General features: G+C 44.4%; 1 protein-coding gene across 7 annotated transcripts in view; it reads right to left on the bottom strand.

Annotated features, from left to right (window-relative positions):
* LOC145341093 (transcription factor Dp-2-like) overlaps positions 1–15,727 on the bottom strand; it is a 194,597-nt gene extending 178,870 nt beyond the window's left edge. For 6 of the 7 annotated variants that reach the window (XM_080185934.1, XM_080185936.1, XM_080185935.1 and 3 more), the window contains exon 1: positions 15,208–15,727. In XM_080185934.1, the coding sequence (XP_080042060.1) occupies positions 15,208–15,210 (3 nt within the window). In that variant the 5' untranslated portion in view covers positions 15,211–15,727. The remainder of the gene's footprint in view (positions 1–15,207) is intronic. The other variant, XM_080185939.1, reaches the window with a different exon arrangement.
* Between the last annotated feature and the right edge of the window lie 7,661 nt (positions 15,728–23,388).

A 23,388-nucleotide genomic window follows, 5' to 3' on the forward strand; every position in this document is an offset into this window, starting at 1 on the left:
GGGCTTCCTCCGGGTGCTTTGGTTTCCTCTCACAGTCCAAAGATATGCAGGTTAGATTGATTGGCTATGCTAAATTGACCTTAATGTCAGGGATTAGCGGGGTAAATGTGTGGAGTTACAGGGATAGGGCCTGGGTGGGATTGTGTTCAGTGCAGACTCGATGGCCTGAATGGTCTCCTTCTGCACTGCAGGGTTCTATAATTCTATATCTTTAAAGATATTCAGCCTCTATAGTGAGTTTTGGTTTTCCTCTGGGATAACGATGGCTTTCTCGTGCACCTTTGTGTGACCAAATTGCTGTCATTAAGAGTTGGAACTTTTGCTGCAAGCACTGAATCCCAGTATACTGAAATGCCAGAAACAGCGCAGCAAAAATGTTAACATGGAGATAATCTTAAAGATGAAGTTTAGCACAAGCATGTTTTTCTTGCAGCGTACTTTTCTATTTTGTCTTTTCAAAAAGGACCTATGAAACCATAGAAAGTACATCTTAGGAAGCAACCATTCACCTCCTCATATTTGCGTCAGTCCCAGCTCTTCACACAGAGCTACTCATAGAAACATAGAACAGTACAGCCCAGGACAGGCCCTTTGGCCCTCAATGTTGTGCCGAGCTATGTCCGAAACCAAGATCAAGCTATCCCATTCCCTATCATTCTGGTGTGCTCCATGTGCCTATCCAATAACCGCGTGGAAGTTCCTAAAGTGTCCAACTCCACTATCACAGCAGGCAGTCCATTCCACACCCCAAGCACTCTCTGAGTAAAGAACCTACCTCGGACATCCCTCCTATATCTCCCACCATGAACCGTATAGTTACGTCCCCTAGTAACAGCTACATCCACCCGAAGAAATAGTCTCTGAACTCTATCTATCCCCCTCATCGTCTAATAGACTTCTATTAAGTCACCTCTCATCCTCCTCTGACGTAAAGAGAAAAGCCTCTCTTTACAGCCTCCCTCAACCTTTCCTCATAAGACCTGCCCTCCAAACCAGGCAGCATCCTGGTAAATCTCCTCTGCACTCTCTCCAATGTTTCCACATCCTTCTTATAGTGGGAGGACCAGAAATGCACACAATATTCCAAATGTGGTCTCACCAAGGTCCTGCATAGTTGCAGCATAACCCCACGGCTCTTAAACTCAAATCCCCTGTTAATAAATGATAACACACTATAAGCCTTCTTCGCAGCTCTATCCACTTGAGTGGCAACCTTCAGGGATCTGTGGATATGAACCCCAACATCTCTCTGTTCCTCCACATTCCTCAGAACCCTGCCGTTGACCCTGTAACCCACATTCAAGTTTGTCCTACCAAAATGAATCACCTCGCACTTATCAGGCTTAAACTCCATCTGCCACTTTTCGGCCCAACTCTGCATTCTATCAAATCTCTTTGCAGCCTCCACCTCATCCACTGCTCCACCAATCTTGGTGTCATCAGCAAATTTACTGACCTACTCTTCAGCCCCTTCTTCCAAGTCATTGATAAAAATCACAAATAGAAGAGGACCCAGCACTGATCCCTGTGGTACACTGCTGGTAACTGGCCTCCAGTCTGAAAATTTTCCCTCCACCACCACCCTCTGTCTTCTATGAAATAGCCAGTTACTTATCCAATTGGTCAAATGTCCTTCTATCCCCCACACCTCCTTACTTTCTTCATGAACTATCATGGGGAGTCTTATCAAACGCCTTACTAAAATCCATGTAGACGACATCAACTGCTCTATCTTCATCTACACATTTAGTTACCTCCTCAAAGAATTAAATATAAATCTAATTTCAATCTTAGTTCCCATTCACTGTTTTATTTTTAAAATTTTTTTTTAGAAACTGTACAGAACAGAATGAGGCCATTCAGTCCATCAGTAGCAATCCCATCCGAGCCCTATCCCCATGAGCCCTCGTATTTACCCTGCTATGGCCCCTGACACTAAGGACCAAGCAACCTAACCCCGCACATCCTTGTAGTATGGGAGGAAACCAGAGCACCCAGATGAAACCCACGCAGACACAGGGAGAACGTGCAACTTCCACACAGATAGTCACCCAAGGTCGGAATTGAACACAGATCTCTGGCGCTGTGAGGCAGCAGTGCTAACCATTGTGCCACCATGTTGTCATGATCTTCTTACTTTTCAAATACTAATCTAATTTGTTTTCAAACAACAGTATTACAGTCTTTTCTCGATTGTTCAGGAATTGTTTTTGCAAGAAAGATCATGCAGTAATTTGAATTAACCACCTCTGACTTAGAGGAATGTGGCAACTTTTACAAGTAGGTTAAAAAGAGGGGAGTAGCTAAAATAAACATTGGTAAAATAAGGAAATGGCAAAGACATTGATCAAATATTTGGTGTCAGTCATCACATTGGAAGATACAAATTACATACCAGAAATAATATACCTTTACAGCTAATAAAGGTGCAGAATCTTAATATCAGAGGTGAAACCATATTAGAAAAAATTAAGGGACTGAAATCTGACAAACTGCAGGTCAAAATTGGGCATCCATGAGGCACTTGTAATCAGCAGCAGCAACAGGAAAATTGCATGCAGCCATAATCCTCATAACCTGGAATATCCCTCACTCCATCGTTACCATCCTGGACAAGTCACACCACCAATGGAGGTGCTGGTTAAATCTGAGAACTAGAGACATCTGCTGACCAAGGCCAAGAAGGACCAGTTGGAATTCCTTGGGCACATAATAAGAAATCATGATTTAGGCATCATGGTGCTGATAGAAAAGGTCAAGGGGAAAAGAGATCGAAGTGGACAAAGAACAGCCTTTCCAAAGAGCCTCGCAAACTAGGCGAGTGTACTACCAATGAAGGTGAGTCAAGCCTCTAGAGCAAGGTTAACTTGGAAGTCCATGGTTTCCAATGCCCTCCCAGGGTATGGTACCTGAAGAGAGAGACAGAGAAGCCATACCCACAAAAAGTAGGACAAATTTAATCTGGCCAGTCCATTAGTCTACTATGAGTTGTCAGCAAAGTGTCACATTAAATTGCAAAGAAGTTACTGTGAAAATCCCCTAGTTGCCACATTCTGGCACCTGTTCCTGTGCTCTGAGGGGAAGTTTAGCATGACCAATGCACCTAACCAGTACACCTTTTGGACTGTTGGGGGAAACCCAAGGAGAATGTGCAGACCCAAGCCAGGAATTGAACCCCGGTCCCTGACACGGTGAAGCAACAGTGCTAACCACCATGCTGCTGATAGAAGGTAGGCGTCATTGACAGTGCTGTCAAGAGGCACTGATATAACAATACGCAGCTCACTGATGCTCAGTTCAAATACTGCCATGGCCACTGGGCTCCAGTTCATTATTGCCTCGGTCCAAGCATGGCTAAAAGAGCTGAATTCCAGAAGCGGTGTCAGAGTGAATACCTTTGACATCAAGGCACCATTTGACTGAATGTGGCATCAAGGAGTAAAACTGAAGTCAACAGGAATCAGAGGGAAAACTTTTCACTGATTGGAGTCACACCTAACACAAAGAAAGATGATGGAAAATAATCCCATCCCGAGGACACTGCTGCAGGAGTTCCTCAGGGCAGTGTCCTAGGCTGAAAAATCTTCAACAGCTCCACCAATGACCTTCCTTCCAACTCAAGGTCAGAAGTGGGGATGTTAATGGATTTCACACCATTAGCAATTCCTCAGATGATGAAGTCCATGCTCACATGTAGCAAGACCTGGATAACATTGAGTATGAGCTGATAAATGGCAAAGAGACATTCATGCTACATAAGCACAGGCAATGAGCATCTCCAACAAGCAAATCTAAATATCACCTTTTGACATTTAGTGGTATTACCATTCTGAATCCACCACTATCTTCAGAAACATAATTGGACTTTCTGTATAAATACCTTGATGACAAGGGCACGTCAGAAACATTGAATTCCGTGATGAGTAATTCACCAACTGACTCTGCAAAGCCTGTCCACAAGCTACAAGGCACAAATCAGGAGTGTGATGGAAAACTCTCCACCAGGGTGAGCACAGCTCCAACTGTGCTCAAAATGTTCAGCACCATCCAGAATGAAGCAGCCCATTTAACTGGCACCCCATCCTTAACTATTCATTCACTCCATCACGGTGCACAATGGCTGCAGTGTGTGCCATGGCTGCAATGTTCCCCATCTGTAAGATGCACCGCAGCAACTTTCCAAGACACCTTTAACAGCACTTTCCAAACCCATGACCTCTACCACCAAGATGGATATAGGCAACAGACCCATGGGAACACCACCAGTTGCAAGTTCCCCTCCCAGTCACTTACCATGCTGACTTGGAACTATTTCTTCACCGTCGCTGGGACAAAATCCTGGAATTCTCTCCCTAACAGCACCGCAGGTGTACCCTACACCAGATGGCCTGCAGTGGTGCAAGCACGAGGCTCACCACCTCCTTGATGGCTTTGTCCCACAGCTGGAAAGACACGCTGGTTAGGTGCATTGGCCATGCTAAATTCTCCCTCAATGTAACTGAACAGGCACCAGAGTGTGGCAACTAGGGGATTTTCACAGTAACTTCATTGCAATGTTAAGGTAAGCTTACTTGTGACGAATAAATAGACTTTAACTTTAGTAACAAAGTGCAACTGGTGGGGTAATATGATAGTGTAGCATTAAAATTGAGTTGAGTGTTGCCAGAATATTAAATAAAAATACACGCTTTGTGGGGAGGTTGCCAACAAAATGCTACCCTAAAAGGAGTCAACAAAGAGAAGAGAAAATATAGTGCATGGAGAACCCCTCTGCACCAGGACTGAGCATAAATACTGGCCTTGCTGGTGACACTCACTTCACAAGAAAGAATAAAATTAAGCCTAAAGTAAGAAATGATTGACCATCAAAGAATGTCCCTTTCAGGTGCAGCAGCCAGCATAGTTTCTGCTCATTGTGTGCTTTTTAAATAGGCAAACAGGCATCTTTGAACTAGGTAGCAGAGAAAGGCACCATTCAGCCCATCAGAGATCCATGCAGCTCAGAAGCAGGCCATTCGGCCCATCAGAGACCCAGGCAGCACAGAAACAGGCCAGTCGATGCACTGTGCCTTTCTGGGCTCTCTGAATGAGAAATCCATTTTGTTCCAGCTGCTTTTCAAGTTTTGTTTTTCCAATATTTATCCAATTATCATAAAAGCTATTATGCATGCTGCTTCCACCTCTGTTTCTCATAAGGCACTTATATGTTCCAAACAGCGTCTGTAAGAATGTTCCTTCAACCTCTCCTGCCATGACTTTTGGTAATTGACTTACAAATATTCAATCTAGCTCCCAACTCACCAGTCAGCGGGAATCCGTTTGTCCAAATAACACCATCAAAACCTTTCATAATAAGAAGAAACAACTTTATCAGATTCCCTCTGAACCTTCTATATTCTAATGAAAAAGATGCCAGTTTCTCTTTTGTCTCTCATCCTTGGTATCATCTTATGAATCTGCACTCTACCAGCTTTGCCCTCTGACATCCTGTCTGAAGCAAGGCACTTTATATAGGGCATTTCCTATGATGTTCCCTAGAATAGTGGCACACACAAGATGCAGAGTGCATTGACCTGTATTAGCAACAAGCCATTTTACACACTCTCTCTGAGGGGTTCTCAATGCACTGTATTCTCTTGTCTCCTGAATTTGTTGACCCCTTGTTAGGGTAGCATTTCATTGGCAATCTCCCCAGAAAATGTGTATTTTTATATAATTATTTGGGTGACACTCAGTGCAAGGCATTATTTTATTTTAATGCTACACTATCATATTACCCCACCAGTTGTACCTCGCTGCTAAAGTTAAAGTCTACTTATAAGTCACGAGCAGGCTTACATTAACACTGCAATGAAATTATTATGAAAATCACCTAGTCACCACGTTTCAGCGCCTGTTCGGGCACTCTGAGGGAGAATTTAGCATGGCTAATGCACCTAACTAGCACGTCTTTTGGACTGTGAGAGGAAACTGGGTCACCTGGAGGAAACCCACACAGACACGGGGAGAATGTGCAGACTCTGCACAGACAGTGACCCAAGCCGGGAATCGAACCCGGATTCCTGGCACTGTGAGGCAGCAGTGCTAACCACTGTGCCAAAATCACATCCAGAGCTGCATGCAGGTCTCTCAAATACTATATCCTAATTATCTACAACTCTGTTATTATCTTGAAGTTCTTGCGTGCTAACTTCACGACAACGGGATCCATAATGAAAAGAAAATCTCCATCTTCTCCCCACAAAATCTGAGCAATGGTAAATTCAAAGTGAGGGAATATTCCTGCACCACCAACATTTTCTCAGCTGTCAGGCTGACAATCTGGGGTACTGTTCCCCAGGGGCCGATGTTTAACTGTATTGCTATCAGTCAGTCTCCAAACATCACACTTAAATGCAAGTGTACCGTAAGCTCTCAGATAGTTAAACACAGCTCATAACACAGGTGTAGTTTGCAATGTGTGGCAGGAGTTCACCAGAAGCCCAGTACAACCTGTGGCTTTAAAGCTTTGCTTCATCTAACAATAATACTTCCTTTGCCAACATGTTTGTGGTACTCATAAACGGGCTGCTTCTCAGCTGAATGCATTTTGACTGTTTATATGCTAATATTTCACCTGCATATGGAGAACCTAACACAATCTAGCAAAAAGTCTAAAATACTCTCATTTTAATTCCATTAATCTCTGAAACTCTACATTAATCTAGTAACTATTTTAAAAGTTGGTTTGTTGCTCTGAATTTTCACTGCCTGCATGGATTAAAATGGTAATACAAAAGATATGTATTAACAGCTCCTCAGTAACACAAATAATTAGAACAATTAAGCACTACATACCAGGAAGGCCTTGAGTCTAAACCCTAGTCTGTGCTGATCCGGCTGCTACTGTTACAACACATGAGAAATCAGCAATGGCTCTATACTAGCATTGTGTGGACGAATTTGAGCTCGGCAATGATGGCCATTTCAGTCAAATAGCCAGAAAACAGGATAGCTTTCCTTCTCTGAGCAGCTGACCCTCCACTTTTCCCTCACATATTTCCTTCAAAGTCCACACTATCTACCTCTCTTTCATGTCCCCAACTTACATTCCCCTTCTCCCTATTTCATCTCATCCCTCCACTGAGCAACTAATCATTGACCCCCAATCTCTAATATTGCTGAAGCTTTTCCATTCAGCTTGTTTGGTCACACTCCCACCGTTCCCAAAATAAGAAGTACAGCTGGTGCAAATTTTCTCTCTCACTTCTGTATTCACCACAAGAGCCACCTAAGGTTCCATCCAATTCATTTTCCACAAATGGATTGGTAAGGGGATCACAGGTTATGGGAGGAAGGCGGGAGAATGAGGTTGAGAAACTTATCAGCCATGACTGAATGGCAGAGCAGACTCAATGGGCCGAATGGCCTAATTCTGCTCCGATATCTTATGGTCTTCTGGTCTAACTACTTTCAGGGGATAATCTGGAGATAAGTAACCAGCTGCTTTCATATATTGACAACACTATCGTCCAGACTCGAATCATTACTGTACTGTCCTTACTGCTTCTCCAATGTTCAATGAGTTGGAATTTTATTTAACCCTCCAGCCACTCTACTCAGCTCTCACACATAATTGGCATTCTAGTTTTAGAATTCATACCTCGTATTGAACGGAAACATGCACAACCATGGTGTCCTAAGCTAAGCTTCAAATTATATCCATCACCAATTCCATTGATTTTCACCCCAGCTCTACCTCAACCTGACTGACAGCCAAATTATCCAAATTTTCATCATTTGCTGGCTTGATACCTCCAACACTCTGTTGGCCTCACATGCCCCTATCCCACATAAACCCCAACTTTTTCAGCACCTCGCCACTCATATGCACAATAGATTCCATTCCTATCAGTCCTGCCCTCAACTACCTTATTTTCTCCCAATCCCCCATGGACTGGGAGAAAAATATTTAAAATTTTGTTCCCTGATTACAAGCCTGTTAACAGCTTCTTCCCGCCTTACTTGCAAAACCTCTTTCCAGCATTGCATGGTGATGTGCACTCCACATTCCTGGTTCCGGCTGTCATTGCATCTCCAGCAATCACACAGACCTCAAGCCATCTGAGTCCTATATTCAGGAAGTTTAATTCTAAACTCGTTCACTTCACTAAGTTTCATTCTAATCTCCTTCACTTCATTGCACCTTTTCTCACTTTCAGTACATGCTCTATTACCATCCTTTTTGACTGCACATTTGGTCAACTCCTATAATTCTTCCCCTGCTAATCCACAGCAATGCACTGCATTTCCAAATGAACAAATTAGCATTAATGTGGCTTAGGGCTGATGTGAGATCAGCAGAACATTAGGGCATCCCAAAAAGTTTTTTTTAGAATTTATTCATGGGACATGGGCATCGCTGGCTGGCCAGCATTTAAGTGCCCATCCCTAGCTGCCCTTGTTCGGAGGGCAGTTCGGAGTCAACCACATTGCTGTGGCTCTGGAGTCAGATGTAGGCCACACCAGGTAAGGGCAGCAGATTTCCTTCCCTAAAAGACATTAGTGAACCAGATTTTTCCGACAATCGACAATGATTTCATGGTCATCAGTAGATTCTTAATTCCAGATATTTTTTATTGAATTCAAATTCCACCATCTGCCGTGGCGGAATTCAGATCAGAGTTATTATTGTAAGTAAATGTAGTTAGCACTTCGAACATAGTAAAGTCCCATAAACTGCACGTGAATAAATAACCAGACCATCTGTTTGGCATGGTGCTGATTGTGGGGAGATTGTGTTCTGGCCATAACACCAGCCGAACTTTTCAGTATTTCATCAAACTGGCAAATGGTGTAAACAGCTCACCCTAAAGTTGACATCTCCAGAATATCTTGTTCAGTTCCACACTGAAGTACCAGCTTAGATAATTCATTCAAATCCACAGGAGGGCTGGAACCCACTACAGACTCACATGGAGGTGAGTGTTAATAAAGCCACACCAACACCATGTTAAAAATGCTATATAAATACTCTTACTGTTAGTTGCCTGCAACACCCTGACTGACCTCACTCGCTGCATAGTTCAGCTGAGGAGCTAAAGGGTTAATGACTTCAATGAGGCCCTTGAAGTTGACCTCGTGGAGTATGAGGTCCTTGATTGAGGTCATCCTGGAGTTAGTTTGAGTTCATTTAGTTGTTTGGACTAAAAAGAGGTCCCTGATTGAGGTCATAATTGCCCATCCAATTATGTACTTGTATATAAAGTGTCAGGTCTTCTGGTAGCCTGGATTCAGACTGTGTACCTGAAGCATTCTAGGAGTGGCATAGAGCTTATAAGTAAAGGGAATCTGGTGAAGTGATATTGGCCTCTGAGGAGTCATTTCAAAAGGCATTCTGAAATCATCCCCATTTAAGCCCAGGCAAGGCAACTTTTGAAGTATTAAATGCCACATTATTGTGCATCAGTCCTAATATGCATTCTGACTGCAATATCTCAGTCTTCCTTGATGCTGCATCCTGTGGTAGGTTAATCTAGCCCACACAATTCCAGCTGCTCAATTCTGACTTTCCAAAGCAGAAGCTCAAACAGCTGAACCTGGAGCCAAATGTTTGAGGAGGATTATGCTTTCATTTGGAAACATGTTATGATTAATGTGACCAGAGCACGTTATTCCAAATACAGACCAAGAGTCAACAGGTGAGTTGGTGAAGATTTGGTGTTGGAATCTAGCTTGTGTTGCCACAAAAATTGCTATCCATAAAGTTGTTGAAACAAATGACCAAGTGCTCATTGTATCAGCCCATTGGGCTATAAGCATTATTAGCAGTATTTGCATAAAAATATGCTGCTACTTACTGGCTACTTTGGGTTTAGCTATTCAGTTGTTTGAGATTTGAAGAATTGTAGCCAGCAGCACATTAGTCAGCCTGACTCCCTGTAATCAATAAACTGCATTCTAGGTTTCAAACTTCCAGGGTGTGTGTTCCTATGTTGAATTTATTTAAGACTAATCTTAAGGGTGGCAAAGTGGTTAGCACTGCTGCCTCTAAGCACCAGGGATCCAGGTACAATTCCTGGCATAGGTTTCTCTCTCTGTGTCAGTGTAGGTTTCCTCCCATGCTCCAAAAATGCACAGATCAGGTTGATTAGCCATGCTAAATTGCCCCTTAATGTCCCAGGATGTGTAGGTTAGAGGGTTTAGCAGGGGGAATATGTTGGGTGACAAGGATAGGGACTAGGTGAGATTGTGGTCAGTGCAGACTTGATGGGCTAAGTGGCCTCCTTCTACACTGTAGGGTTTCTCTGACTCAATGATCCTAATCATTAAAAATCAGGTCAAGGTACAGAGTATGAGAGATGAGCTTCATTTTGCTTCCTTGTCAGGAAAGCCCTTGACTTTTTCCAAAGTGTATATGCACATCTAAAAATGTGACTTAGGGATCCCTAACTGGATTTTTATATTTCTCTTTAATCATCCTCCTTTTCTCCATTTTTCTTCTTTTATGAAAGGTGAACTCAATATTATGTAGCCAAATTAAGCACTTCCTTCACAACACCAAATAAGATAGTTACAGTAACATCAAGGGTAGCCTCATGGACTCTACTGATTTATTACCATCATAACCACGACAGATCGGCCATGATCTTATTGAATGGCGGGGCAGGCTCGAAGGGCTAGATGGCCTACTCCTGCTCCTATTTCTTATGTTCTTACGTTCTTATAACATAGAGCTCTGTTCTTCATCCAATTACTTGGGATTACATTCTGAATAACACACCAACATGGACAGTAGACTGAAAAGGACAATGGTGTTAAGTTTGGTGCAAAATGTTGGTTATTTTATCAGTCAGTGACAGTGTCATACTGTGAAACAAAGAAAATAATTCACGTTACTAAGTCCTAAATAGCAGCAAACAAGTCCGCTGCTCTTCCTTTACCCAGATATAACATATTATCCACTTCATCTGATGGACTTGATTTCAATTTGTTGGTGGAACAATCACTAATACAGCCACCTTGATTCACTGGCAGTTTAAAAACTTCTGAAGAGCCGAGAATCAGTTCCTGCTCCTCTCTCTGAACAAAGGGAACTTGGCGTGTCAGGATGATGCCTGGGACAGAACATTTAAATTATCAAGGGAGGTTGCGTAGGCTTGGGTGTTTCGTTAGAGCAAAGAAGACTGAGGGGTGACCTGATCGAGGCGTACAACGTTATGCGAGGCATCGACAGAGTGGATAAGGAGTAGCTGTTCCCCTTACTTGAAAGGTCAGTCACAAGGAGACATAGGTGAGGAGCATAGGCGTTTGGCGGCAGGGGGGGAAACCCTCTTACCCAGAGGGTGATAATGCTCTGGAATGCACTGACTGGTAGGATGGTAGAGGCAGGATGCCTCACATCCTTTAAAAAGTATCTGGATGATCACTTGGCACATCATTACATTCAAGGCTGTGGGCGAAGTGCTGGTAAATGGGATTTTTGTGGGAGTTCAGGTGTTTCTGGTGTTGGTGCAGACTTGATGGGCCAAATGGCCTCTTTTGCACTGCATGATTCTGATTCTCACTATGTACATAGGCTGATCGTAATAACTAGGCGATAGCTGAGCGGTATTATCACTAGATGTTCTGCGGACCCGGGTTCGAATCCCGCCACAACAGATGGTGGAATTTGAATTCAATAAAAAAATTAAAGATCTACTGATGACCATGAGGTCATTGTCAATTTTAGGGAAAAACCCATCTGGTTCACTGATGTCCTTTTAGGGAAGGAAATCTGCTGTTCTTACCTGGTCTAGCCTATATGTGATTCCACAGCCACAGCAATGTGGTTGACTTTCAACTGCCCTCCAAGAACAACTAGGGATGGGCAATAAATGCTGGCCCAGCCTGCAATGCCCATGTCCCATGAGTGGATAAAAAAAAAAAATTTGTATATTTCAACCTACCTCCTGACTGGAGTTGCTGGCAAGGTGGTACAGTACCAATATGACACTCTCCCTATTGAACCTGCCACTCTAGAAGGCTCAAAGTCCAGACAAAGGTAGCATGTTCCATTTCATTTTTTTCTTAAGAAATGGGTTATTTTACCATGCCCTTGCAAATGTTTTGAGGGGTAATCTTCATGAGGCCATTTTTGTGCCAGATGCTAGATTGGCTAAGAAAAACATTTAGAAAGACACACACACAAACACTACTAAGTACATCAGTGAACAGACGGGTTTTTCCTACAATTGACAATGGTTTCATGGTCATGCACAAGTTCCAACTTCAAAATGAAATTAAGGACAGGAAGTTACTCATCAAGTGGAATTTAAATATAGCATCCAAAGCTGTGAAGCATTGTAGATAACAATGCCCATGTCCTATTGTAGGACAACCAACACATAAACAACTCTGAAGAGTCAATTGTTTCAATTTTTACAATTATACCCACGTAAGGAATTCTAACTTTATTGTCCATCAATACCATCCCCATCTCAGAAATCAGAGATAATCCAGATATGAAACGGATAGAGATGTTCAGTCCCAGGTTCAATCCCAGAGTTATGCTGAATTACCTGACCTCATCTAGGCCACAGAACTGATTACAAATGAACATAAGAGAACTCTCCTAAGGGTTAGAGAGCATAAAGTTGTTCTCTGTTCCCAGCCATTGCACAGTGACATTCACAGGTAGTATATGTAATGGACAACAGGCAGAGTTGGGATCTGATGTGTGTGTATCGTTCACTGTTGCACAGCCTCCCTGGCCAAATGGTTAAATTTCAGGAACAATTAAGGGATCTACTGGGCAACTGTCATCAATGGTGTGATTCACATCTTAAAAGGGAATTAACACACTAGGCAATGAGAACAAGAAAATCAGAACTGGAAAGGAAATCAGGGTCCTACGCATGGCTTTGGACCACATGATTCTTTTTAAAATGACCTACAGTTTATAACTCGTTTAACATATTTTATAAAATGTGCCAAGAGCATTGCCAATTAAAACACTAAGCCAAAGGAGATATCACAGATGACAAAAAAGCCTTGATAAAAAAGAAAGAAGATATACAACAACTTACAAAACTGCCTGATGTCTCAAAACACTTTGCAACCAGTAAAATGCCTTTTGAAGAATAATCACCATTCTAATGTAGGAAAACCTGCAACCAATTTGTGCACAGTAAACTCCCACAAACAGCAATGTGATAATAACCAGATAATGGTTTTGTGGTATTGATCAAGGGGCAAGTACTAGCCCAGGAAGAAGCCACCAGCTCTTCTTCAAAACATTGCCATGGGATCTTTTACATCCACTGTAGAAGGCAGACAGGGCATCAGTTCAATGTCTCATCTGACAGGCAAGGCAGTGCAGCACTCCCTCAGTATTGCACTGGCGTGTCAGCCTTGATTTTTGTACTCAAGACTTGGTGTGGTGCGCTACTCATTGAGCCACAGCTGACACTACAGGAGACAGGTCTTAAGGAGAATCATAAAAGAGGACAGGTAGTGAGGTGAAGAGGTTTAGGACCTTGGCAGCATAAATAAGTTGTTTTCAAGAGAAGGGGAGTAGCAATTGCACCTGGTTTAATTCTGAGTATGGCTCTGCAGATTTCATTGAGCTGCTGTGCTTGTACTGAAAAATTAACATGTAATTTCAAAAGATTATTACCACCACTAATATCTATGCAAATTTGTTCCAGTGTAGGTCAAATTGGAGAAAGGTCATCACTCTGAGGCATTAACTCTTTCTCTCTCTCTCACTCTCCACAGATGCTGCCGGACCTGCTGAGTGTTTCCAGTATTTACTATTTTTTATTTCAGATTTCCAGCATCTGATTTAATTTACTTTTGCAGAAAAGGTTTTGCTAGTTAAAAATAATGCTGCAATATAACTCGATGCAGAAAGTTAGGCAAATGAGATCATGCACGTAAACACAAGAGGGATACTCTAGCCCTGACCTCACTACAGCATTGGTTCAATCAGGGTCAAAAGAGCTGAACTCCAGAGGTGAGAGTGACTGCCCTTGGCATCGGGGCTGCATGTGACCAAGTGTGGCATCAAGGAACCTTAGCAAAACTGGAGTCAATGGGAATCAGAGGGAAGCCTCTCCACTGGCTGGAGGCATGCCTAGCACGAAGGAAGATGGTTGTGGTTATTGGAGGTCTATCATCACTGCAGGAGCTCCTTTGGGTAGTTCCTGAGGCTCAACCAAATTCAAACCTACAACTTTTAGGGCAGAAGATTTATTTTTCTATTCATTCATGGGATGTGCACGTCACTGGCTGAGTCACCATTTGTTGCCCTAGAACAGAGTGATTTGCTCAACCATTTAAAAGTCAACCACATTCAGGTAAAGACCAAGTAAACTTGGCAGATTTCCTTTCCTAAAGAACATGAGTGAACCAGATGGGCTTTTGCAACAATGGCTTCATAGTCATCATCAGGCTTTTAATTCCAGATTTTTATTGAATTCAAATCTCATCATTTGCTGTGGTAGGATTTGAAGCAGGGTCCCCTGATTACAGTGTGTTCCTGGATACTAGTCCAGCGACATTACCACTATGCCAGCACCTCCCCTTAGGGCATGGAAACACCACCAGCTACAAGTCACTCTCCCAAGCTACACACCGTCATGGCAGGGAACTATAATCGCTGTGGCAAAATCCTGGAAACCCCCCTCCCTAACAGCACTGTGGGTATGCCTGCACCACATGGATAGCAGCCCACCACCACATTCTCAAGGGGAATTAGGGATGGGCAATAAATGTTGACACAACTTGTAAGGCACATCCTGTGAGAGAAAATGTTTCGAAAACACTGATAACTCAAGTATCCCGCACAAAAGTTCTAAATTTGGATGTTAGTCACTTCTGCAACTAACTGATTGAAATTTTTACCATCTCAACCCAGGAAAGCAATACAAGAAATGGAATGCAGTACTTTTTTAGAAAACTATTAACCTAGGGTGGGGTGGCAGAGAGAGAGAGAGAGACAGGCACTTTTGTGTGCATTTAATATCAAGATTAAAGTAGCAAATGTACACGCCCATCGTAGGGACAAGGTAGCAAATATTATATACATATATATACATAAGCAAGAGGAAGATTAGTAATTTCTTCCATTTCTTGCAGGGCACTCCCCTGCAAACACAGTGTGTCAATAACTCTGGGCTGCTCTCACATCTGCCTGGATCTACCCCACCCCGGCTACCGGTCAGAGAAAGTGCTTCAGCCACTCACCATCTTTTTCGCTGCTCCGGGAACTCGGCGAGAGGTTAGCAGCAGTCAGCTGGCATACTCTGTCAGATCCGCTCAGGCAGGACAGGTCACAGCCCCCACACACTCCTCACTCACTCACTCACTGGCCTTTCCGGATTCACGGGGGAGGGGTGGAGAACAAAAAGGAAACGTCGAAGTCAAAACAAAATAAACAAACTTTTCTCCTTAAAGGCACCAATTTCCAACCTGGGCGAATTAAACTAAAACACAAAACACACTATTTGGTGGTTGAGCAGGGAGCGAGTAGGGGGGAATTCCTTCCATAAAGTGTTCGCGATTCTTCACCAGTGACTTCAGCAGAAAGGTTCACGAGTAAACAGCTGAGCTTAAAAATAAAATGCAGAGAGAGGAAGAATCAAACACAAGCTGAGGAAACCTCCTCCCATTGTGACAGTCTCCAGGAGAGCCCCTTTCAGTGTGAAATCTCCACCAGAGCCCCTTCTCTGTGTGACAGCGTCCAGGAGACTCCCTCTCAGTGTGAAATTTCCAGGAGAGCCTGTCTCAGTGTGACAGCCTGGGGGAGCCCCTCTCAGTGTGAAGTCTCCAAGAGAGTCCCTCTCAGTGTGAAATTTCCAGGAGTATCCCTGTCAGTGTGAAATATCCAGGAGAGCCCCTCTCAGTGGGAAATCTCCAAGAGCGCCCCTCTCAGTGTGAAATCTCCAGGAGTTTCCCTCTCAGTGTGAAACTATCCAGGAGAGACTTTCTCAGTGTGATAGCCTCCAGGGCAGTCTCTCTCAGTGTGACAGCTTCCAGGAAAGTCCTTCTCAGAGTGACACCTCCAAGAGAGTCACTCTCAGTGTGAAATTCCCAGGAGAGCTCTTCTCAGTGTGACAGTCTCCAGGAGATTCCCTTTCAGTGTGAAATCTCCAGAGAGTCCCTCTCAGTGTGACAGCCTCCAGGAGAGTCCCTCTCAGTGTGACAGCCTCCAGGAGAGTCCCTCTCAGTGTGACAGCGGCATGGTAGCACAGTGGTTAGCACTGCTGCTTCACAGCTCCAGGGTCTCGGGTCATTGTCTGCGTGGAGTTTGCACGTTCTCCTTGTGTCCGCGTGGGTTTCCTCCAGGTGCTCAGATTTCCTCCCACAGTCCAAAGATGTGCGGGTTAGGTTGATTGGCCGTGCTAAAAGTTGCCCCTTAGTGTCCTGAGATGCGTAGGTTAAAGGGATTAGCGGGTAAAATATGTAGGGATATGGGGGTAGGGCCTGGGTGGGATTGTGGTCGGTGCAGACCCGATGGGCCGAATGGCCTCTTTCTACACTGTATGATTCTATGACAGCCTCCAGGAGAGTCCCTCTCTGTGTGACAGCCTCCAGGAGAGTCCCTCTCAATGTGAAATTCCCAGGAGAGCTCCTTTCTGTGCGACAGTGTCCAGGAGAGTCCCTCTCAGTGTGAAATCTCCAGGAGAGTCCCTCTCAGTGTGAAATCTCCAGGAGGGTCCCTCTCAGTGTGAAATCTCCAGGAGGGTCCCTCTCAGTGTGAAATATCCAGGGGAGCCCCTCTCAGTGTGACAGTCTCCAGGGGAGCCCCTCTCAGTGTGACAGTCTCCAGGAGAGCCCCTCTCAGTGTGACAGTCTCCAGGAGAGTCCCTCTCAGTGTGACAGCCTCCTGGAGAATCCCTCTCAGTGTAAAATCTCCAAAAGAGCCCTCACAGTGTGAAATCTCCAGGGGAGCCCTCAGTGTGACAGTCTCCATGAGAGTCCTGCTCAGTGTGACAACCTCAAGTGGAGAACCCCACAGAGTGACAGCTCAAGGAAAATCCATCTCAGTGTGAAATCTCCAGAAGAGAACCTCGCAGTGTGAAATCAGGAGAGTCCCTCTCAGTGTGAAATCTCCAGGAGAGTCCCTCTCAATGTGACAGCCTCCAGTGGAGTCCCTCTCAGTGTGGAATCTCCAAGGGAGCCTCTCCCAGTGTGAAATCTTCAGGAGAGTCCCTCTCGGTGTGAAATATCCAGGAGAGCCCCTCTCAGTGGGATGGCCTCCTACAGATTCCCCTCAGTATGAAATCTCCAGGAGAGTCCCTCTCAGTGTGACAGTCTCCAGGAGAGTCCCTCTCAGTGTGACAGTCTCCAGGAGAGTCCCTCTGTGTGACAGCCTCCAGGAGAGTCCCTCTCAGTGTGAAATCTCCAGGAGAGGCCCATTCAGTGTAAAATCTCCAAAAGAGCCCTCTCAGTGTGAAATTTCCAGGGGAGCCCTCAGTGTGACAGTCTCCATGAGAGTCCCTGTCAGTGTGACAACCTCAAGTGGAGAACCCCACAGAGTGACAGCTCAAGGAGAATCTGTCTCAGTGTGAAATCTCCAGGAGATCACCTCGCAGTGTGAAATCTCCAGGAGAGTCCCTCTCAGTGTGAAATCTCCAGGAGAGTCCCTCTGTGTGACAGCCTCCAGTGGAGTCCCTCTGTGTGACAGCCTCCAGTGGAGTTCCTCTCAGTGTGAAATCTGCAGGGAAGCCTCTCTGTGTAAAATCTCTGGGAGGGCTCCTCTCATTGGGACAGTCTCTGGGAGAGTCCCTCTCAATGTGAAATCTCCAGGAGACTCCCTCTCAATGGGACAGCCTCAATGTGTCAGCCAATGAGGGGAGAAAGTGGGAAAGTGGAACTGAGCCACTTCAGATCAGCCATGATCTTATTGAATGGCGGGGCAGGCTCGAAGGGCTAGATGGCCTACTCCTGCTCCTATTTCTTATGTTCTCCAGTGGAGTTCCTCTCAGTGTGGAATCTCCAAGGGAGCCTCTCCCACTGTGAAATCTTCAGGAGATTCCCTCTCAGTGTGACAGCCTCCAGTGGAGTCCCTCTCAGTGTGACAGCCTCCAGTGGCGTCCCTCTCAGTGTAAAATCTGCAGGGGAGCCTCTCTCAGTGTAAAATCTCTGGGAGGACTCCTCTCATTGGGACAGTCTCTGGGAGAGTCCCTTTCAGCGTGAAATCTCCAGGAGACTCCCTCTCAGTGTGACAGCCACCATCAGAATCTCTCTAAGTTCAAATCTGCAGGGGTGCCTCTCTCAGTGTGAAAGCTCCAGGAGGGCTCCTCTCAGTGGGACAGTCTCCAGAAGAGTCCCTCTCAATGTGACAGTCTCCAGGAGAGTCCCTCTCTGTGTGAAATCTCCAGGGGAGCCCCTCTCAGCAGGACAGCCTCCTGCAGAGTCCCCTTAGTATGAAATCTCAAGGGGAGTCCCTCTCAGTGAGTCTCCAGGAGAGACCCTCTCAGTGTGACAGTCTCCAGGAGAGTCCCTCTCGGAGTGACAGTATCAGGGGAGCCCCTGCCAGTATGAAATTTCCAGGAGAGCCCCTCTCAGTGTCAAATCTCCAGGAGAGCCCCTCTCAGTGCGAAATCTCCAGGAGAGTCCCTCTCAGTGCGAAATCTCCAGGAGAGCCCCTCTCAGTGCGAAATCTCCAGGAGAGTCCCTCTCAGTGCGAAATCTCCAGGAGAGTCCTTCTCAGTGCAAAATCTCCAGGGGAGCCCCTCTCAGCGGGACAGCCTCCTGGAGAGTCCCTCTCAGTGTGACACTCTCCAGGAGAGTCCCTCGCGGAGTGACAGTATCAGGGGAGCCCCTGCCAGTGTGAAATTTCCAGGAGAGCCCCTGTCAGTGTCAAATCTCCAGGAGAGAGACCCTGTCAGTGTGAAATCTCCAGGAGAGAGTCCCTCTCGGTGTGAAATCTCCAGGAGAGAGTCCCTCTCCGTCTGACACCATCCAGGTGATTCCCTCTCAGGCTGAACTCTCCGGCGCAGTCTCTCTGTGTGTCAGCACAGCACCGCCCGCGCCCACTCCCATTGGTTCAGCCCCCGGCAGCGTCACAACCGCTCGCCGGCCATTGGCTCCTGCCGCCCCGGAGCTGCCCTCTCATTGGTCGCTGGCGGCACTGCCGGTGTAAACAATTGGACACAAACAGCGCGCGCCGGCTGGGGGCGGGGCTGTGGGTAATACAGAGCAGAGGGAGAATTGCAGGGGAAAGGGAGTAGAATGGAGTGAAGGGAGCCACGAATGGCAAGAATTAGGCGATTGAACTAGAGGATCAGGCATGATGATGATGACTGTTGCTATTTGATTTATTTTTGTCATCTATATTAGTATGTAGTGAAATGTATTATTTATGTACTATACAGACAAAGCATACAGTACATAGAGAAGGAAAGGAGAGGGTGTAGAATGTAGTATTACTGTCATAGTTGGAGCATAGTTAAAAAGTCTGACAACACCAGGTTTCAGTCCAACCGAGTTATTTGGTAGTAAACTCACTAGCTTTCGGGTTAGCCCCTTTGTCGGGTGACTGGAGAGTTCTGGCCTCCGATTTTATATGCTCTGTCTGAGGCCAGGACTCTCCATTCACCTGACGAAGGGGCTAACCCGAAAGCTAGTGAGTTTACTACCAAATAAATCGGTTGGACTGAAACCTGGTGTTGTCAGACTTTTTACTGTGGTTACCCCAGTCCAATGCCGGCATATCCACATCATAGCTAGAGGATTGCAGGAATAGAGGGAGGAATGCAAGGTAAAGAAAGGAATGCAGAACAAAAGAAGCAGTCTAAGACAAAGGAAGCAATGTAGGGTAAAGGGAACAAGCCTAGGCACAACACAAAAGGGATAGGAATATAGGGGTAGGATTGAAGTTTGAGATGTGAACAGCTAAAGAAAATGCAACCAGCCAAATGAAGCGGGAATTCAAGTAGAGCTAGTGTAGGGATGGGACACAGAATCCGCATTCTGCGAAAAAGACAATTGACTCAGTCACACAACTTTGAATAAAGTCATGGCAAATGTACTTGGATCTGTTCAAGTCATAGTCCTGAACAGTTAAAGTTCAAATATTGACATGGGGGTAAATATGGATGCACATAAGTGTGTGTGTGTCCAGCCACTATCACGGGATTGGAATTGATACTATATAGTTGGAATGTACTGGGGTCAGATACTGTACTAAGTACGAGAAAAAAAATTGAAACAGAATCAGGTATAAGTTCGAATCTTACCGCCCCGACTGTCACAGGAATGAGAGCAGACATAGGACCAAGCATGAGAAGGCTCATTGACCTCAGGCGGGAGTTTATGGTTTCAAAACGAGTGAGGCTATAAAATCCCACCCAATTGTTTGCATTATAGGGATCATTTACATCAAGGGAAGAAATATAACAAAATGGAGACAATTCATGAAGAGGGCAGGAACATGGACGTTGGTACAGCAGCAAAAGACTGGAGATAAAATTGATTGTCCACAACAAACGGGCTAAACCTCGAAGAAAACCTTTGACAAATTACAGTAAAGGAGGCCACTCTGCAAATTGCTATGTCCTGGGACAGTGTTTTTCTAATTGGGGGGGGGGGGGGGGGGGGTGAAAAAATGGACTGCCAAAAGACGACCTACAAAGACGTATGGCCTTATTGAACGTTATGTTTGAAAATGCAGGAAAATCACAGCAGGTCTGACAGCATCTGTGGAGTGAGAATAGAGTCAAAATTGAGTCTAGATGACCCTTCATCAGAGCTTTTCTCAGTGACACCCCTCAGGTTTTCACCAAAGCCATAATATCAAGGTAATTATCCACAATGAACTTCTGAATGGCAAGGGCCTTGTTCACAAACTATCAGGCATTCTGGAGGCAGATGCAGAGAAAGATGGTGAACCATAGGCAGAGTCCATTTGGTCAGTGAATTTAGCAGAAAGGAAGTAGTCAAGGTTATCCCCCAGTGAATGCATTGTGTGGGTAGGTCACTGGGTTAGTAGGTTGGGGAAAGTTGGGTTGCTGCTCATAAGCAGGAAGTGGCAAATGCATTGATTGGCCCTTCAGAGACACAGCTAACCTGGGACAGCAGCAGAAATGTAGGAAAGTCACAAAGTACTAAGCATTGGAGTAAGGATTTGGAAGAAAAAAAAAATGATGGCAGAAGAGAGGCATCATAAAAGGTTTACAGTATGGAAACAGGTCCTTCCACCCAACTTGTTCATGCCATCCAGTTTTTACCATTGTTAGTCCTAATTGCCCGCATTTAGCCCATATCCGTCTATACCCATCTTACTCATGTGTCTAAATCCTTTTTAAAAGACAAAATTGTACCTGCTTCTACTACTACCTCTGGCAGCTTATTTCAGACACTCACTCCCTCAGAGTGAAAGAATTGCCCCTCTGGCTCTTTTTGTATCACTCCCCTCTCACCTCAAACTTACGCTGTGTAGTTTTAGACTCCCCTACCTTTTGGGAAAAGATGTTGACTATCTACCACATCTATGCCTCTCATTATTAAGTAGACCTCCAAGATCACTCCTAAGCCTCCTACGCTTTAAAGGAAAAAAGATCCAGTCTATCCAGCCCCTCCTTACATCTCAAACCATCAAGTTCCGGGAGCATCCCAGCAAATCTTTCCTGCAATCCTAGTTTAATAATATCGTAAGAGAGTTAAAAAGATACAAAAAAAAGGGGGAAGAAACCAAAATGGAAGTAGAAATGATGGGTTCAGGTCCAAAGTGGCAGTCAAAATGCACACACTTACAGTATGGAAAACTCAAGCCAAGTTATGTAGCAATTATTGGGACATATACATCCTGGTATTAAATGATATTGAACAGCAAGTTATGATCATTTGCATTTATTCATGGGATGTGAGCATCACTGGTTAGACCAGCCTTTACTGCCCATCTCTAATTGCCCTCGAGATGGTGGTGGTGAGCTGCCTCTGTGAACTGTTGCAGTCCACATGGTGTAGAAACACCCACAATGCTGTCAGTGAAGGAGTTCCAGGATTTTGACCCAGCAATAATCAAGGAACGGTGGTATATTTCTAAAACAGTATTGTATGTGGCTTGGAGGGAAATTTGAAAATCGTGGTGTTCTCTTGTCCTTGTGGGTGGTAGAGGCCACAGGTTTGGAAAGTGCTGGCAAAGGAGCCGAAGATGTGCATCTTAGGTTGATTGGCTAGGCTAAATTGACCCTAGTGTCAGGGGATTAGCAGGGTAAATACGTGGTGTTATGGGCAATAGGGCATGGGTTATGATCAGTGTAGATTTGATGGGCCAAACAGCGTCCTTCTGCACTGTATGGATTCTATGAATCTTATTGAGTAGGTGCAGTGCATCCTTGGCACATCCGCCACTGTGTGTCAGTGTTGGAGGGACTGAATGCCAGAATGTGCCAATTGAAAATCTGAGATTCAATAAACATCAGTAAGTGTATTTACAGCAGAGGGACTGCAGTGGTTCAAGATGGTGGCTCACCACCACCTCCCCAAGGGCAAGTAGGGATGAGCAACAAATGCTGGTCTTACTAGTGACAATAACATTCCATGAAAGGACATGAAAATCATAAATATGGAATTATATTTAAAAGGGAAACATTTGAAAAGACGACATTTAGATGGTTATATGAGGAGTGGAAATAATAGCTTTCTCCAAAAACTACAGTGAGATAAAACAGCATCCCTCTGTGCTCTGATTCTACATATATAGCAAATAAAATCAGTGGGCGCCTACTCAAAATTGGTAAAGTATGATGCAAAAATTTTGCAGATAACTATAAAACAGACCAGAAGGTTGAAAAAAACTTCTCTATGAATTCTGGGACTGTGAAATTAATTCTGATCAACTTTGCAATTCTTTTGTTCAAAGCAAAGGAAGTTTACTGTAGATGAGAACCAAAGAGACAGATATTCACACATCCTCAATTATAACAGAATAGGGAAAACAACTGACAGTAGGCAGTTTTCTTAAAGGGACAATGCGACCCTTACTTTAGCCCTTGAGGATTGTGCAATCCTTTATGTACATGGAGTTTGGATGGAGAGAAATTCCCATTAATGTAATTTTTTACAAAACAGTTCCCCAAAAAAGTAAAAGCAAACATACCTGAAAATGAAATTCACACATTAACTTTTTAAAATTACCACCAGAAGTATCGTTGTCATTTTGTGAGCTCCAAACCATTGAGAGAGTTTCTCTGATCCTTTGCATTTTGTGGCACCTGCTATCTGTTTCAGTGACTAGATTCTAATGCAAGAACTTCTCTAGTTTACTAATATAGTAATTAATTGTTGTCAATCCTGATCTTTTACCTGCCCACCAAAAATGTTAATTACAAACTTCAAATTCTTAGGACACATTGACAGATACACAATATTCATACAGTATTTTCATCTTTTAATAATTCTTGAAAATATCCACCT

The sequence above is a fragment of the Carcharhinus amblyrhynchos genome, chromosome 3 (assembly GCF_965287045.1).
Source record: "Carcharhinus amblyrhynchos chromosome 3, sCarAmb.v2.hapA, whole genome shotgun sequence".
NCBI classification, from domain to species: Eukaryota; Metazoa; Chordata; class Chondrichthyes; order Carcharhiniformes; family Carcharhinidae; genus Carcharhinus; species Carcharhinus amblyrhynchos.